General features: G+C 39.3%; 1 protein-coding gene and 1 long non-coding RNA gene across 8 annotated transcripts; one reads left to right on the top strand and one right to left on the bottom strand.

Annotated features, from left to right (window-relative positions):
• Positions 1-1,326: 1,326 nt before the first annotated feature.
• On the bottom strand, positions 1,327-7,197 carry LOC111254120 (uncharacterized). Of its 7 annotated transcripts, XR_015316909.1 has the most exons (13): positions 7,046-7,197; positions 6,659-6,857; positions 6,101-6,283; positions 5,736-5,905; positions 5,085-5,223; positions 4,557-4,783; positions 4,019-4,187; positions 3,778-3,882; positions 3,391-3,536; positions 2,981-3,107; positions 1,949-2,080; positions 1,624-1,781; positions 1,327-1,540 (listed from the first exon to the last, which is right to left on the bottom strand). XR_015316909.1 is itself a non-coding variant. In XM_022814651.2 (12 exons), the coding sequence occupies exons 1-12, from the start codon at positions 7,195-7,197 to the stop codon at positions 1,406-1,408; spliced, it is 1,884 nt and encodes a 627-aa protein (XP_022670386.1). In that variant the 3' UTR covers positions 1,327-1,405. The 7 variants fall into 7 exon arrangements, 4 of the variants coding, with proteins under 4 accessions (XP_022670386.1, XP_086830830.1, XP_086830831.1 ...); XM_022814651.2 differs by lacking the exon at positions 1,624-1,781; XM_086974705.1 differs by lacking the exons at positions 1,327-1,540; positions 1,624-1,781 and adding an exon at positions 2,612-2,695.
• Positions 7,198-7,249: 52 nt separating this feature from the next.
• Positions 7,250-13,103, top strand: LOC147754303 (uncharacterized). The gene is made up of 2 exons (XR_015316912.1): positions 7,250-7,808; positions 11,619-13,103. It is a non-coding gene; the product is annotated as an uncharacterized LOC147754303 (long non-coding RNA).
• Positions 13,104-18,159: the final 5,056 nt, after the last annotated feature.

Genomic DNA, 18,159 nt, shown 5'->3' with positions numbered 1-18,159 from the left:
ATATAGCTATATAAAGTGCCTACAAATTATCTGTCTATTACATAGCCCTTCGTTAAAGCGAAGTAGATTTTATAGTTTACACTTTCGATTATATTTGTCCTAAACGACTGATTCGGCCCTGTATTCGTAAGTGTTCTGACGACCTAGGCTACTTGGAGACAGGTAAGGCAGAATAGAGCAAAATTAGGTACTAGGACACACAAACAGGCGGTTGTTCAAAGCTATCATCGAAATCGCTTGAAGACTAATGGTTGTAACTAATTAAACGCAGGCTGCTATGTCTAATAAAATTACCGTAACGTTCGCACTAATGAACTTAAGAGTAAAATTTCTATTCATTAATATCCTGTAGGCATGCCTTAGCTCAGATTTTTTTATATAGACCCGCCCCAGTTCATTTTTGTGTAGTTTCACCTGCATAGCCTTATATCACACTGCAGTACAGCATGCATAACTTATTTCAAGTTTATTTCATATCAATGTTTTATTTGTATCTGGTTCCCTTCCCAAATTCACCTCCTTAATATCCATGTTTTTCCAATGGTAGTATACTTCTACAAATGGCAATCCCGCCCAGAGACACTGGCCTAGGTTCAAATCTAGGCCCGCGCGAATCGTCTGCATAGCAGTATTTGGTCGTGGCCAATTGATAGAACGGTCGTTCTAAAAAGCTGCACTCTTCCTAGTTTAGGTAATTTTTTATATGACTAGATTGTACAATTCTTAGTAAAGCTCTACTTTTGGACATGATAGTTCCCTCAGTCTTGCCACTGAGCCGTAGACTGAATATACCCAAATAAATCTGCAACAGAAAGACATTGAAAATCTCATCATGTATAAAGAAAACTACTACTAAATATCATCCAGTCTTGAAATCAGTCTTGCAAGGCTTCTTCTACAATTTGAAAGGGTAAGGATCAACTCCGCTGGACAGGATCGTCCTGTCCCCACAGTTGTACTGTTGCAACTACTTCTAGTATATGGTTACGCCTACCGTAGTTTCAGTAAATAGAAACGAATCGAACGAACTGATGTATAGAGCGAATTCGCTCACTCGAGGGTATTCATTACTGCCGGAATAACCGAAACGAAATTGCCCATGGATCAACGATAAACAAGCGCCCCTGACTTGAAAGGGATTCATTTAGGTATAACGATATTCACGTTACTAAATAAAGCAACCGTAAGCATCTATTAGGGACTATTTTTCAAGATAGTTTATACTAAGATACTATCGAAAGGAGGAGCGCTGCAGTAGCCACAATTCGGGATCAATATCCGTCACCTAAACATGAATCGAGCTACTTAAATTAAAAACAATGGATATGTAGTAGGTTGGTGTTTTCTTATTGCCCTCTTAATTCTGAGGAGGGTGCATTCAGTAAATAGAACTCTTCTATTTCCTCTAAAGTCCAGTATTATCAATGCCCAATTTTTGACACATTTCTTCTCGCATCTTGAACTTTTGTATTTTCCCCGAGGCAGTCTTTGGAAATGTGTCAGTGAACACGATGTACCGTGGCACCTTGAAATGCGCCAACTGCAAACGACCAAATTAGAAAAACAACAGTGTCAGTGTATGGTTACAAACGATGTTATACGGTCGATCTGCCGAAAACGCACCTCAAATATAATCGAAGTTCTAAACGGGACGGCAATTCAATTCTGTACAAAGAGTGTTCAGGGTCCTCAGAACTCAGTCAGCGAAAGTGACTATGCGTAGTGTTCCTCAGAGGCACTGCTCATTTTGGGTTAGGTTGCAAACCTAGCAAGCAGGTTCCCTATGATTTGACAAGCGACTAAATTAGCGTAATCGTATATACTAGGCTCAAAATATATAATATTAAAAAATGTAATTCTGCATTAATTAATGGACTACATTAATGTATAGATGCGTTTACTAAACAGCAAATAGTTTTCTTGGCTAAGGTCGTTTGTGGGTAGGTACCTTTCCTCTGTAGTAGTCCCTTACAGCCTGTTCGTTGATCACACCACTGCTGGTTTTCTTCACCCTAAGCCAAACGCAAACTTCTTCTCCCATACGTTCATCCGGAACGCCGCACACATAGGCTTCTTCGACCTTCAACAAATGCATCGCGTGCCATTATATATATATAGATGCGTATACCAGATAGACAAACAGATTTTCAGTAACCGGGCATCGGCGCATGTCTAGCAGGCAGCAGCCACATGGCTGCGGTACCCTTTCGGTTATAGCGTATAAAAGGTTAACGGTAAATCTACTGAATCAATAGCTTCGTTGTTTATTTTGTTGTTTGACACCTTCATAACTGTTCGGAGAACAAGGTTTTCTGCTACGCAACAATTTAATTTCGAGTTTATGACGCCTCTACATATTTCATACACGCTAACATTCGGCCCCACGGGGCCGAGTGGAACAAAAAGGCCTATTCCTTTTTTATTACCTTGTATGGGGTATAAATTAAGTACCTATTTTGTCAATCGCAGACAGTACGCAAAACTATTGTCACTTGCAGACGGACTTTCATAGCGCGACGCTCTGACCTCAGCTTGTGTCACGACAGAAAAATGGACGCTTTTTTTCTGATTTTTCGCTGTATAGCTTTTAAAATCATTCGCTTCCGCTCACCCGCGCTTAAAGTCAGACGCGCTGTTTGTTAGCGCTTCGGCACACACTTTGTCCGCCGGCGGTTCGTAGAATGTCACCATTCCACTTGTAGCCAGGTGTTCCAGGCATAGGACAGACAAGGTACGTCGGCAATTTGCCGTATTTAGCAATACGAAATGTACGTTGTTTGTAACTCATTTTTATCGAGCGCCGTATTTTGGGAGGTAGTTGCGTCCGCCATTGTATAGAATGAAGACGCAACAAAAAAAATCAAAAACTACAGACAACCAATTAGATTCAAGAGTGCAAACAGATCGATATCATTCGCCTCATCCATACCTCGATTTAATGAGATAATTTATTAATTAGACGTTAGATTACAGAACTAACTTGTGGCATTCCCAACAGTAAGTTTTCGATTTCTGCAGGATAGATATTTTCACCGCCTCGAATGATTATGTCCTTGATACGGCCTGTTATCGTTAGCGAACCGTCAGGACTCATGACAGCTTCATCGCTAAAATAAAAGTCGACAAGTTGAAACTTTCGCAAAAACATGATATGCTTATATATATATATATATATATATATATATATATATATATATATATATATATTCAAGCTTATATACGTATATTTATTAAGCATGAACAAAATTATCTAAAAACATATGCTAATATTATACACCATATGTTTCTAGATAATTTTGTTCAGAAATAACCTCGCTTTCAAGTCAAATTATTTTTCGTTGGAAGATACTGAAAGCTAGTCAAACATTCGTGTCTAGCGCACCTACTTACCCTGAACGGAACCATCCGTTTTCAATGATCTCCCCAACCTTATCTGATTCATGAAGATAGCCTCGAAAGACATGGTATCCTCTCGAGCAGAGTTCACCGCGCGTTCCAAACGGCACCACTTTGCCTTCTTTGTCCACGATTTTTACCTACATTTGTCGTGTCCCAGCTAATATATAGTTAAATCAAAAAATCTACCAGCTACATAAACGTGGCAAAATCCTGTACAGCGCAAAAATTGCCGTTACCCGATCCGTGGAATGAGGCAAAACTTAGGCGCATTGAAGACCAACTCAAACACGTAAAGTTAGTGTATAGGAGTTTGTTCTCTATAGTGAAATCGGTTTTTTTTTTTCTTACTCGTTCACAAGCGTTTAGGACAAGTGTTACCTCTATATGGTCCATAGCAATTCCAACGGATTCTGGTCTCTTCTGGAGCAGTTCGTGTTGAGTAAACGACACAACAGGACTCATTTCGGTTGAGCCGTAGGCAATCTGCAATTGATGTATCATTACTCTGCGGAGCTGTATGTTGTCGTTGGGCAACGATCGTCGAGATGCATATATATAACGGATTTTAAAGAGTACAAAATACATAGAGAATTGCCATAGTGAAATGAAATGTACCAACATGAAGTGTCTTTAGTTCCATTTGTTTGATCACTTTCTCTCGGAGAGTGAGAGGGCATGGTGACCCTGCCATTATTCCTGAATGGAGTGACGTCAGGTCATGAACGGTGGGGTCTAACTGAGACAGCATGTCTACATACATAGTTGGAGTTCCTAAAACCATCGTACATCTATGCGAGAATAACATGAGTTACACAAAGTTAGCGACGTAAATCATGAAAGAACGGATCTCCAACAACGTCCGATCATTTTAGTTGAAGCGTTCGTATAGTATGTTTATATCTGCAAAAGTTGTTTTGTGCCGCTCCATACTCTGCTCATGTTTGCTTTGCGAAAAGTGTACATGACTACGAGATTCTTTCAAAGCGAAGTTTAGTTTCGACGATCCGAGAGGCTCCTATTTGGAACTCGGGCCAAATGATTGTTTTAAAGTTATCGCCATTTCAGTCAGCCAGCCTAGATTCTACTGCAACTTCGTGTGAGAGCTTCGAATAATTAGAATATACGTGAATTAAGCGGTATAAGTAGTAGACACTTACTTGTGTTTAGTTATCGCGGTTAACGCGGCTGCGGCCTGAAACCGTGGGGCTGGCATGACGAGTTTGGCGCCGTGAATGATCGCACTGAGTGAGCCAATGACACATCCAAAACAATGTATGAGCGGCACGTTTAAGCATACGGAAGCTGCGGAGTCCTGAGCTACACCTGACCACTCTCCAAGAGTCCGCGCATTGTTCACGATATTGTGATGTGTAAGGGGTACTGCCTAAGTTATCAACCAACAAACAAAGCAACCTACATATTGTACTATGTTGAAACAACCAAAGTGAATGTTGAACGAATGAACCTATAAGGTGTCACCAGCAATACAAAGCTATTATACGTGACCGAAACTAATTTACGTGAGAAAAAAAAAAAAGCTGAATTTAGTGTTTAAAATATTTATAATATGAAGCTCGCTGCCTCTGCATACATTGTTTTGCATACATTATTTGGCTCGCAATGGAACTCTGTAGTAAACCCTATCGAATTAACAAGTCGATTTTTAATAAGATGGAATTGATCACCTTTGGGTAGCCCGTTGTCCCAGACGTGAATTGTACGTTTGTAAATGAGTCAACATCTAATTTCGAGTTGATCTGGTCCGCGGCGCGGGAAAGCGCCGGCGTATACGCCTCCAGAATGTCCTTATAGAACACACAACCACTAAAATATCATTTAGATAACTACTTCTCGCCCTACCCCTGTAATGGGTAATCTGCTATACCTAGCAATACGATTCAACTACGATCAAAACTAGGCATGAATATACTTCGTTTCAGGCCAACCGTCTGGACGACAAAATGATATCCTTGTTTTATATTACCATCCTTTTTTGCATCGACGGCATGCAGAATTAAGTGCGTCCTAAACGCCTGACAAAGGGTACGTCGGTCTCTCGTTATGCTATACAACGCATAGATTATATATCTACAGCCTGTTCACATGTTCGATAGCAAAACTGCCTAAAAAATAGTCTTTTTGTTTTTTTTTTTTTTGAATAACTGTTGAATAAAACGCAATTATTTTCGTGAATATATTTAAAACGAGACACGAAAGCAATGTTCGTTCACAGTCACGAAAGTTACTTGCGATTTGGCTTTACGACTTGCCGAGTTACTAACCTATAAATATAAAATACTGCACGAACTTTAACGTTAAAGTCAAGAGAAACTAACCCTTTTTTGTCTGATCCAAGGTTTATAATTGTTTGAAGATGGGGAACCCGCTTTGATTTCAATTGAGTTGGTACCATTTTTTCCAGTCCGGGTATCAGTTCCGACATCATACAATGAAAATTCTGCACGTTATACTTTTCCTCGCCGATAAGCAAAACTTTGCATTGGGCCTAGAAAAAAAAAGAGTGCTAGAATTAGCCGCCGGTTAAAATAGTGACTTGTTTAAGCTACCTCTGTCAATTTACAGTGTGTATAGGTAGATACAGCACATATATGCAACAGATATAACATAGATGCATCAGATTCCATATGTTAATGTGTAGGAATGAATCCCGTATTAGACCTCTGATAAGTATTTAACCTACCAGATTGAGTACGTATTCGAGTTCGGGCGTTTGAAAGGCAGGATTAATGTTAACAAATATCCAGCCCAGTTTAGCCGTCGCAAATTGAGCGACCATGTACTCATAAACGTTCGCGGAGATGATTCCCACCATTGTTGAGACTGGGTAGCCTAGACTTAGCAAACCTCCGGCCAATTTGTCGACCTCATTAGACAAAAGATAGATAGTATTTATACATCTGAACGTATCTTTCTAGTAAACCTTATTTCAAACACATACATTGATTCGTTGAATTCATTTGGGCGTTTGACATATGATAAAATCAGTGGACATTTCTAAAACTGATACAACCTCTCCTCTGACGCCCCAGCTAACTGAATAAGCACGCTAATTTATTGGTAAGTATGATCCTAGCACTGTTTTGCGGTGGCGTCACAATCAAGGCTCAGTTAATGGAGGCTCTAACAAGCTAGTAACGTATCACAAAGCCTCTGTATTCAGCTGCATGTTACGGGTTACTCCCTGTATGTATAACGTGCCGCAGCTTGGCTGAGTGGTGGTCATGGGGCAGATACTGACATCTTGCGCAAACTGGTCGTAGTTCTTGTTGATGCCCTGGTGACACGACACAACTGCTGGCATGTTGCCCTTTGAGTCAGCTGTCGCCTTCAAAACATCGTACGTCGTACATGCAAGCAGAGGACGAGAACTTGCCCCATGCCAATAGCTGTGATGGCGGAGTTGGGTCGCTGTCACCGGACGATGGTGATTTCCGTAGCTGTATTAAGAAGATATTAATATATTATATTCCAATTAATAACTAGTCGCTAAGTTTGTTATTACAGACTCATACTTTATAAGTATCTCTTCAATGCATCTATATACTGCAAGAATAAATATCTGAGTCTACAGCGAACTTTCAAAGACAGAATGCGTTAACTTGGACTCAAGCTTCAAGCTTCGTACCTCAGTGACTGTGCTCTACGACTCCCTGTTAGAGCTTTAAAGCGGTCGCTGCTAACGACCCTATCGAATAACTGCCATTTGCCGTGGGACAGAGTTTGTGACAGTGCTAAAATCGTAGGCATCACTCTGCAGCTATTCAGAGATGCCGTCATACCGTTGCAAGGTCCTTGAGCCCAGGTCCACCGGAAGACGAGGTGAAAAACTTCTGTCAATTTAAGGCTCGCAGTCAGTCATTTATTAATGGCTGCGATCTATGGCGACGATCTTAATTAATTGTTGCTCTAAACTTACATCTGCTGATGACTGAATGAAAATTTGATTTCGTCCTACTACAACAACCTGACACCCTTGGCGACAGATCGAAACACCGTTCTATTTATCATTGTATATTGCAAGAACTATAATCCAATTGACAATAGATTATTGTTCTTGCTTCCCTACCTAATCGTCACCTTAACCTATTATAAGGTTACCTAATAGTGATAATAATTTCTAATATTCTATTCAGTGCAAACTACATTTGTGCCGCACCTCAACTCGCATAGAAAATATCTTTGTTACTATAACGACAAGAACTGTAATCCGAAGCACAGCAAGGACATCTTGAAAACTGACCAAGGAGAGAATAATTCGAGTAATTAGTACGAAGTAACGAAGTTAGTCCCCGAGCTAGACGCCATAGTTTCGTTCTCACGAATAAAAGCTCTCACATCGTTCAAGTGGATAAACTGTTCTCTAGAAAATCCATCTGGCTACCTACATGGTAGGCGAAACTAGACTTTTCCTTTTTTTTTTGGTTTTTTTTCGATCGTATCTTACAGCCTGCTACACTTTATTGTCAGTGATTTATGTTAGTGTTTCACTGGTTTAATTTTAACTACATTTTAACTGTACATAAGATAACTATGCATAAGATACGACCATAGCTACAAACACCTGTCCGATTACATAGATTTCTATTTTCATTAGGGGGAAAATTGCTTTCGTTTGAAACTGATAGTCTAATTTTTGCGCCAGGTTTACTTTATTGTTAGCAAGTTTTTACCACGATTTCGAAAACGCTTAATGTGTAAAAGGTTTGTTATGAATGAATGGTTTCGTGACCCTGTCTGGTCTACGTTCCATTCGTTGACGGCCGAACAAAAAATATTCATTAAACCAGCTCCTGAATAGATTATGTTTAGCCAAAAAGCCCGTAGAATTGATGAGCCATATCCACGCGTCACGCGAACCTCTGCACAGCTTAATACAACGAGTACATTATATACGTCACACTAATCCTTGTTTATATTGATAGCAGAAATCAGACAAGAGATCAGTCGATAAAATTGTTTGTTATGCTTTTAGATTGACTCCAAAAAAAAAAAAAAATATTGTTTTAATTCAAACATCTGCAAGTGCTAGGATATAGGAAATTTTTCACTACGAAATCGAATGTATCTAGATATAAACAGCACATTAGTAACGAGACAATTATAGGCCAAAGCTAAGGGACGCTGTGCTAACGCTGATAATTTATAGAGACAATTGTCGAGATTACTGCCGACTCGAATGCTCACTGTTAATTATCTAGTTCCAAAAAGCGTTTGTTATTTCAGCTGTACAACGTTTGCACGATATATTGATAGCGTTATGATACAAAAGCGTATAGTAAAAATGAATTTTGCCAATGAGCAGGTATATATCTATAACTGACGATCTTGCGGCCTAGCGTTATTGCATAAATCACTATGAGATATATTCGGTGTAAAAATTAGGTGTGAAAGCCAGAATGGTAGCATTAGATTGAGTGGTCTGCCATATGCAGCTGTTAACGTAATCACACAGACTTCTGATACGAATAAACCCGATCGTTAAGAATGAGGGACGTTTCGCAGTTGCTAGGTTTCCTTACAGGACATACCGTATTTGCTGTTAGCAATGAGAACGTAACCCATTGAAAATTGGAAAGGTCTTTTATGTCAATATTATCTGAAAAATGTATGTCGCTCCTCGAGACTAAAACCTAATTTTCTCTGTCTAATCCTATCAAAGAAAAGAAAAGAAAATGCCGAATGATCTCAAAATGTCGAAATGCCCATATATACGTAGCGCATAGTGGAAATACTTCACACAATAAAAATAGTCGTTTCCTACGGTTCGCTTATAAATGATTCGTTTTGCAATAGTCTACGTCAAAAACAGATATCATGTCAATGAATATTGAATGTTCGAACAGCTTTGCCCAGTTTTCCCAAAACAAGAATTCGCTGAGGAACGACCCCATCGATAGTTGTCCTCATAAAAGGATCTGATGCCTAACGGTTTATAGGACAGGAACTGGGCATGGTTGTAGAATCGCAGACGTTCTGGAAGTATCCTGCAATTAGTTTAATAAAAAGTTTGAATGCATGCCCAGACCGTAGCACACTCTAGAGGTTCTCGTGGTAAACTGGACAACGGAACAAGCGGCATCTAGGCTCGATTGTCGAAACTGTCCTTGAAAAATAACGCATAACAGTATTGATTTTAACAACGTAAGTACAAGTTGTTTTGTGGTCCTTTTGCCACGGCAGTTTTTGGATAGAGACCATATAGATTTGTCAAATGGAAATCGCTGAGATCTTCTTTGGTGACATAACTCTACATTAAGTTGCGTATGAATAATAGCCAGAGTATTAAGTTGCCCTAGTAAAAATATGCTTAGGTTTTTAAGAGCCATTAATAGAAGAAATAGTTAAAAATTCTCATTTATATAAGGGGTTATTGAGGTTGATGCATGCGCGTCTTCTTGGCCTGGCATAAGTTGAGTTTGTAAGGTGATAATATTATCACATTTGTACTGAACTTTGCAACGCTGCATTCGCATCTTGAATAATACAATGTTAGAGAAACTGTGCTTGTTATGTCATTCGCGTACATAATGTTTTTTGTTTATAACTAACGTAAGTGTGCATAAAGGCGGCATTCAAATGTGTCGTCCTAAGAAAAGATGACCGACTACGTTACTGCGCGTGTGCTATGGGTGAGATAAATGGAAATCGTTGCATCTTCTAGCGCGCCCTGGGCTAAAGCTCGTTATTCAAGTACTTATTCTAACACCGTTCATGTATCATGACCTTCTGGTGATTTTTTTTTTTGCCGCAAAGGGCTTTTATAAGAAGCTTAGACGTGGCTCAGGCTCTTGATGTAGCCGGTTTACTATCCGTACCATAGGTTATTGTCATATGGCTTACATAAACCGTTGCCGTCTTATTTCATTTTTTTGACATTTAATCTCATGCTTAAGTTTCATGGGCAGTGAGTGACTCATACCGGCAAGGCATCGTCCTATGGGTTTAACGCACATATACCTTTCAGATAATTCTGTACGTTGTACTTTAAGTTTCGCTTGGACTTTTGTGATGATTTTATCTGCAGTGTGCTGTATGTACGGACGACATATGCAATTAAATATCAAGTTAAGGTCAAGCGAGGGTAGTACGAAGTAATCGCAGCGTTGAGAGATGGGCCCAAACGTTAAAATAGTAGAAGACAGGTATACGCGTGAGAAATTACCGCTAAACATCATACGCTGACCAATTGTCAGTCGGCAGTGAGCGCCTTGTTGCAAACGTAGATTTTGAATGGAATAATAAACGCTAATTTGGGTACCCTCTGGTAGTATCTTGAAAATCTGTGTGGGTTGTCTGACGGCTCGAGCAAAGTACTTAAAATAGGACTTTATTATAATATAAACCGATAGAAGGGATCTATCACAATGTCTGAATAAATAGAGCTAAAAATAAAAAGCACAAATAACACTCAATATATTTAATAGCTTGCAGTACTTCTGTTAGACACTGTTTTTAACGACTACTCGTTTTCTGCTGCCATTGCGCTGCATAGTCGTGTCTAACTCTACGCGTAAGGCGGTCCCTCTGAAAACATCATAGACCTTAAGGAAAACACTTTTCTTTACATATGGCCTATAACGATCGTAAATAAAGAATCAAAGCGTCCTCCGTTACATTGGTCGGATGCTAACCAAATATAGGAAAATGTGGCTTAAGTTTGAAGTAAATGATTCTTACTTATGAATAGAAAACGTAGCTTAAAATCTTACTCACTATAATATATTCGAGGTCAGCTTTTGTACTTCTCTCAATATAGGCAGATCATAGCGTTTTCCAATTTCCACAATAAAAGGAGCTTATTTTTCCACTGAAACAGCTTCCAACGCTAGCGGTGAGATAATAACTGCCACCCAACGCTCTAATCGCATTAAGCGATTCCATTGCGCTCACCAACACGATAACACAATTTGTCAGAGGATGAACTACAAATGATTTAGTATATGTAATGATACATGACAGTAACATGGTATTATCTCAAAAGATTTTCGTGCGAAAATAACACTACAGAAATGTTCCTGCATAAAAAGTACAATGGAAATTAACATGATATTACCGCTTCTACAATTGCATTTGTCCTACCTGCTACAACGTCCCAAGCGTTTCGTTTCCGAACAAACGACAGTTCAAGGATCGCGGACCTGTTTTTTTTAAATTGTTTTTTTTCCTCTTTTTTTTTTTCCACGTAATTTTCTAAGCAGGAGTGAAGTACCGTCGTCGTTTAGCAACGAGATTCGCGTATATCTAGCTAGCGACGAATGACGATTTTCAATATGACCAGTCTGCAGACAGTTGTGCTGCTGGTTCAGCGTTACCTTTCCCGTCAAGAGCGACGTAAGCGCCTTTATCATCGTTGCGTCCAGATAGAACAAATCTCTTAACATTACAAGCCCCATTTCTAAATGATGCCTGCTGTTAACCATAAGAAGATCGCACAGGAAGGACACGTCGCGGGCACGTAATACGGTATCGTAAGAAAAGATAACTGCTGAACGGGAATGTCACGATTACAACCGAGCCAGTCAGAATCACAATTAGAATTTCCTTTGTTGCTTAATCAACTACGCACGCTCTAATTATAATCGTATCATTAAGATATTCGTAATAAACAGAATCAAAAGATATCGTAGCTGATGCTAATACGATGCTTGTACGGTATACTGGCAGGAACGCATGCACTTAGCGCGGCCGCTGTATCCGTTACCGGATCATTGCTATACACTGGAGTGCGTTTTCGAGCAAGACGCCTTTGAATAGGCAACTCAACATTATTGTAGGTAATTTTTAGGTACATAGGACAAGGGTATCGATAACGATATGATGATGACAAATGACGCTCCGTTGGAAAGATAGTTCCTTAAATAAGTTGAGACAATTATAAACTATGCTGAAAAAATTCTTTTATTTAGCGAAAATGATCGAGTCAATTGAAGGAACCATCCACTGAATCCGAGATGATGTTATATTCTGCTTTTTTTTTTTTAGCTATATCAACATTAGATAGTTAAGTCGCTTTGAAGCGGGTAATAATAGCAGAAGTACTTACAGATGCGGATAAACTATAACATTCTTCCTATGCCATCTATGAGATAATTATATTTTGAGAAAAATTGTAAACTTAGCTTATCGACTCGCTTTTGGCTGCACGTATCGTTGATAGAGTTCGCCTTCTCCTAAGAGGTCCAGTAGTTGATAACGGAAATGATTTAAACGGTTCGAATAACGCTGTATAGTACTTAATTTATTTTTGATAATTGCGCCTGTCAAATAGGAAAAAAACATGCATCATCCCTTGAACATTGTAGGAGAGCCTCAAAACAGTGCCTACTAATCACTTCATCGAAGAAGACATTTTTTATGACAAATGATGTAACCGTGCCATTTCTAAGGATTCCCGCGCCATACGTATTTCAGTACATTCATGTCAGATGCGTAATACGCTAATAATAATAATCGAAATAACACATTTCTATGCATAATAACGTAAATAGACGGTAAAATAAACAAGGGCAGAAAAAAATGACATCATGATGTGACTGGTCACTCGCCGCGCCGCGAGTAACGTCTAACAGCGGCATGTGTAACCTATCCTCCAAAGGATGCCTGTTTCCTTTGAGTTGACTTCGATCACGCTCACCCGTGCAAAAATTATGAAACATGCTAATAAATTTAAATTTGGACTCATATCTGCTAAATTCAGAAAGCGGAAGAGGTCTATAATGCAAAAAAAAAAAAGGATATTAATTAGCGCTCTAAGCTTAAACATGAAGATAGACAGTGACGTACGATACAGCATCGAGGTACGTTACTCGTCCGCTTCCTATTCCATCTACCGCTGCCTACCCCGCTCCGATCAGACGCGACGTGCTATTTCATAACCGATGACATGACACTGCTAAAAATTGTAAAAGTCAGCTACGCGAGGTCGTCTGATGTTTAAATAGTTTGGTGAATCTCGTTATGATATATCTAAACAACCTATCTATTCCACTAAATGAATGCAAATGTAGATTGCCCGTAAGGCGGTTTAGGATTTAACGATTTAGTCCTGGATTTGCACACAAAACAATGAAATACATAGAAAAAAGAACGCTAACATGGAAACGTGCTATCGAAACATATAGTATAGATGTTTGTATTACATGACTAATGAACCGAGAGGCCTATCATCTGTGAAATTAACAAGCCATCTTCTCAGCCGAGCAAACTCGATGTGTCGTCGCAGCAAATAAGAGCAACACAATTTATATATCAACATAGACAATGAGGAAGGATCCGGTTTGTACTCGTATCCGGCCAGGCCTTCTAATCTTAGGAACATGTTGCGGTCTAGGTTCGAACCCGAGCACAGACAGACAGACTCCGTTTCGCGCTGGAGCCAGCTATCTGTCTGACTGAATGGCAATACTAGACGTAAAACTCGAATTTGTATAAACTCCGTTAATTTTGCCTACATCAAAGCATAAGACTGTACCCTATACATGGGCGGAATGAATGGTCCCGAATCAGTTGTTAAATGATTTTCCCGTGGTACGTACACAGCGGGCGCTTAATAACAGCTCGAAATTGTTACACCGTATATATATATATATGTAGGAGTGATATCTATAAGTATTTCTAACTGGAAATTCAAGCTGAAATCTGAGTCCGTCGTAGCGTTTTTGGATCGACTCGAGCCGATTTATTCCTTATTATCCACTTATTACCTTATTTTCCACTAAGAACCGCGCTTGCTCGAGTACCGGTGGTTTTTAGCCATCTTGCCATATGCAATGCCCAGATGCCGCCTCATGCGGCCTCCCACATTTCTTCTCTGAACTCAGAATTATGGCAAAATGTAGAGGCAGGCATTTTATTTGTAGATTATTCGCACACATGTCACGAGGTACACAAGGTATCGAGGTGAGCAATTTGCCGACACATGCGCTGATGACACACCACTTCGGGCTTACCCTATTTTCTTATTTCTTTCGCTGTCGTAGTTATTGCGGGTGCGGCAGTCGATGACAGCTGTACTGATTTATAACCTCTAGGGCTTTCTAGAGGTTCCTTTGCGAGTGCTAACTTCAAGCTTCTCCAAATCAGACAAGCGACAAGCGGAAACAAAGGGCTAATTTTGTCCTAACGACGAATCGCTACCTCCCGTCAACATCTCGGCTTCTTCGTTCTTCTTTATTTAAACAATTCGTATTTATTTAGTAGTCAGCGCCATGAGCTTTTCTCGGATTTTTGTTGGCAAACATGCAAGCCTATTTCCCCCTATCATCCTAACAATAGCAACAACGCACAGAACGCTGATAGTAAAAAGGATGCAGTAATGATTGAGATATCGATTCGTAGACCTGTACTGTGTATCGCGTCTGTTTAAATTATACACTTTGTAAACAACATTGATAAGGACAGGTTTTCGAGACCCAGAACTGCTAGCCAAAATGCATGGACCCCTGTACTGTGCTATAGCCGCTATTAATTACCTGTCACCAACGCATTTTCCATCTGCGCTAATAACAGCGTTGTTTGTTGGATTTCTAGAGGTTTTCATATGAAACGGAAGCTAAAACAAACTGATCAACGTTGTCGAGTATATCCTTGGTTGGGTCGAATTTGTAGCTTAGCGACTACTGACGTCTCGTCGAATTGTTACTAATTACTGGGTTAATGTGGCCTTTTTTTTTGGGTTGGCGTTGGCGTAGATTGATTACGCGTATACTTCCATTACTTCCTTCAGTTTTATTAGACAGAGTTAGCAACTGATAGATGTCGTTAGAATGATACTAATTTATACGCTCTAACGATATAGAATTGACAAATTCAAACAGATCAGCAGAACACAACTATTTAGTTATGATATTAATAATAAGTAAGATCAACTTAGTGTTGCGGCGTCAAGATCGTTGTCTTCCGTACAAAGTTGAGATTTATGGCTGTCTTATGGGAATCCACTAGCTTCTCCTAATTCCGCAAATGAGCATTTATATATTAATAAAGTATACTGCTAATTAACGTTTAAGTTAAGTATGCATTTGTTTGCTAAAATGTTGTATGTAGTCACTCTACAATGGGTCTAGAAAGGCACGATGTTCTTCGTGTTCGTGCCGGATTCAACGGGACGAATTGGACTTGACAAATGTTCGACTATCTATAAAGTTAACCCTGAATCGTCCAACATTACTATATATATATAACGATATTAAAACTGCGAAAGAATTTTAGCGGCTTCGATGATCCTTAACCGTGTTGTCATCCAATGCTACTATACCCCTCGATTACGTTGCCTATTTTCGCTCATGCCTGCTTGCCGGAACGGTGGTCAAAGTGCACAGTATGCTTTGCCTACACTAGGGTCAAGATAAATGTATATTAGTTGTTACCAAATAATTTTACTATGTACTATGAACGCACATGTTCTGCTACGGTGGACCTTATTTAAACATGTTCGCCTAACGTATCTCCTGCAGTTGCTAGCTATTCCGTTCCTAACTCCGTCTAGCGACCGTGTATCGATGCGGACGGCCGCGTCTCTTATGGAAGTATTTCATTACCGTATTCAATAAGAAATATTGACAACTAAAATCTCTTGAGTTCTGCTCTTTTCGTATCTGGAGTATTTTTCTTTTTTCTTTTGGTAATTTGAGTTGTACAATTGTCGACGTAAATCTGAATTGGGATTGTGTGTAAATGTTCTCCTTCTAGCCTGTGAGTTCATCCGTTGTTAAATTTAATAATAACCTATATGGCTATATTCAGATAATCGCAATATTAGACCCGAAGGCTGAATGATGCAATACGGTCAAAAGTGACGTCTTTAGACCATGAGCGTAGCTAGTTTTCTGAGACGTTTTTTGTACGCAGTATATCAACCCGTGGCCATTAGTAATGACATCTCATCGGTAGATCTTGGCAAAAAGCACACTTCACTTCGAATGTCAGCAGAAGCTGTACTTGTGCACTACATCACCGTAAGGGCTGTTTTGGCCCATCGAAAAGTTGTTTTGCAGTGTTCGAGAGCTATGGATTTCGTAGATTTCATTGAAATACAACGATATATATATATATATATATATATCGTTGTATTTCCATATATATATATATATATATGGACAACAACAACATATATGGAGTTAAAAATTGAAGAAACTGAAATAAGTTGGACGGAACTGGTGCTTCATATTTGAACATTGCGTTAAAGTTCGTTGTCGGTGGAGCAAAATAGGGACTCTTGTAAATCCGATGATACGTTTCGCATTTGTTTCAAAAGCACAAAGAACATTTGTTTTTTAATGTATTGAACATTTTACTTATACGAACGTTACTTTCGTACAAATCGTTCACACGTTCACGATTTGTGCGTACAGATCCGGTTAGATATAATATATTTGATTTACCTGTTTAACTTTTAAGACCTATGTGTCACACGAGTGATAGACGACGTATTAGTGAAAAAACGGTGCCTTTCAGTTTATTATATTATTAATAAGATAATCTCTTATATTATTTAGGCTCTTTGCTAACATTAACCATAAAGGCGAATTTGCCTGCCTAGGCCGAGTCAAGTATGTACCTACGGAGTGTACAGTTCCATCAAGCGGATCCATCTTGTACTTTGTTCAGCCTATAGATTATGATAACCTGTAGACATTCAATACGGACTGTTCATTTTTTAGTTTACAAGAAAATAATCGAGAGGCTACCATTATTTTTGCTTTCTAACACGGCTTTAAACACGGAAACTCTTATTCGCGCAATATATTATAAGTGGGCGCTTTTGGCTAAAAGGAACCGGTGTTTCAAATCTCGGCAAAGATACATAACTTTTCGTTAAAAAATTACTATGTCGTTTGAATTTTCGCTTTTTTTTTTTTAAATCTACGTCCATATGGGCAACAAGACCAGAGTTGCTGCAATTTATAGGTAAAACCTCACTTTTAAAATGCACTCTTGGGTTTTTCGTGAAGATTTGATAGGTCTATGTATAAAGTGGTTTGCGATATTTTTCAATTAAAGTATGTATTAGGTTCTGCGTGGAAAGTGAAATCAACTGCCGGAACCATTTGCATTGTTGCAGAGTGCGTACGGATCCCAAAAATTGAGTAAAGCTCAAACAAATAGGTAGTTCAAGTATGTCGAGGACGGACCGGGGTCTATCGGGAACGGGATCCTTGTCCTAAAAAACCTGCGACGGCGACGGAGCCCCCAACGAGAGCGTGGAAAAGTAAAAACAGCTCGTGCTTACCAACTGCTGAATAATCATAGGAGAGCTAGCAGAAAAGATAGAGATCTCAGGTGGCTTATGTCAGGCCGTTGTTACCGATCGGTCAGGCGTCAGAAGGCTTAAGTAGAAGTTTCTGCAAAAATCGCTAGATGTGTAACAGATAAATGACTATGAAGAACTGTGTTCGGAAACATGTTTCGGCCCTTCTAGAAAAACCAAACTTGTTTAGACCCGCAATTATAAAGAGTCGAACGGCGATGTACGGCTACACCGAGGAGACCAAAATGCAGTCTTTTGGGCACCGGATCAAAAACGAATTCCAGGCGTAGAAAGTTGTACAATTAACGTCCAAAATCAAAATCCTTCGTGCGGGTTTCTTCGACCGTCAAGAGTTCAACATGAGACCTTAATTTTTAGAATCTTTAAGATTTAGAATGTACCATTGCCAATGTTTTGCGTTTACATTAATTATTAATATTATCCTTTTTTTGTTCTTTTTACTACGCCAGAGAACTCTTTAAACGTTTGCC

The sequence above is a fragment of the Varroa destructor genome, unplaced genomic scaffold (assembly GCF_002443255.2).
Source record: "Varroa destructor unplaced genomic scaffold, Vdes_3.0 BEIS01000007.1, whole genome shotgun sequence".
Lineage (NCBI taxonomy): Eukaryota > Metazoa > Arthropoda > Arachnida > Mesostigmata > Varroidae > Varroa > Varroa destructor.
The sequence above is the reverse complement of the archived record's forward strand: the minus strand, read 5'-3'. Positions and strand labels throughout refer to the sequence as shown.

What these genes read in the sequence shown, in the direction of transcription:
- LOC111254120 (XM_022814651.2), bottom strand. Translation starts at nt 7,197, where the DNA reads ATGACGGCATCTCTGAATAGCTGCAGAGTGATGCCTACGATTTTAGCA. An exon ending in TTGCTATGGACCATATAGAG is followed by an intron (nt 3,537 to 3,777) that starts GTAACACTTGTC and finishes CGACAAATGTAG; the next exon opens with GTAAAAATCGTGGACAAAGA. An exon ending in TACTGTTGGGAATGCCACAA is followed by an intron (nt 2,081 to 2,980) that starts GTTAGTTCTGTA and finishes CATTTGTTGAAG; the next exon opens with GTCGAAGAAGCCTATGTGTG.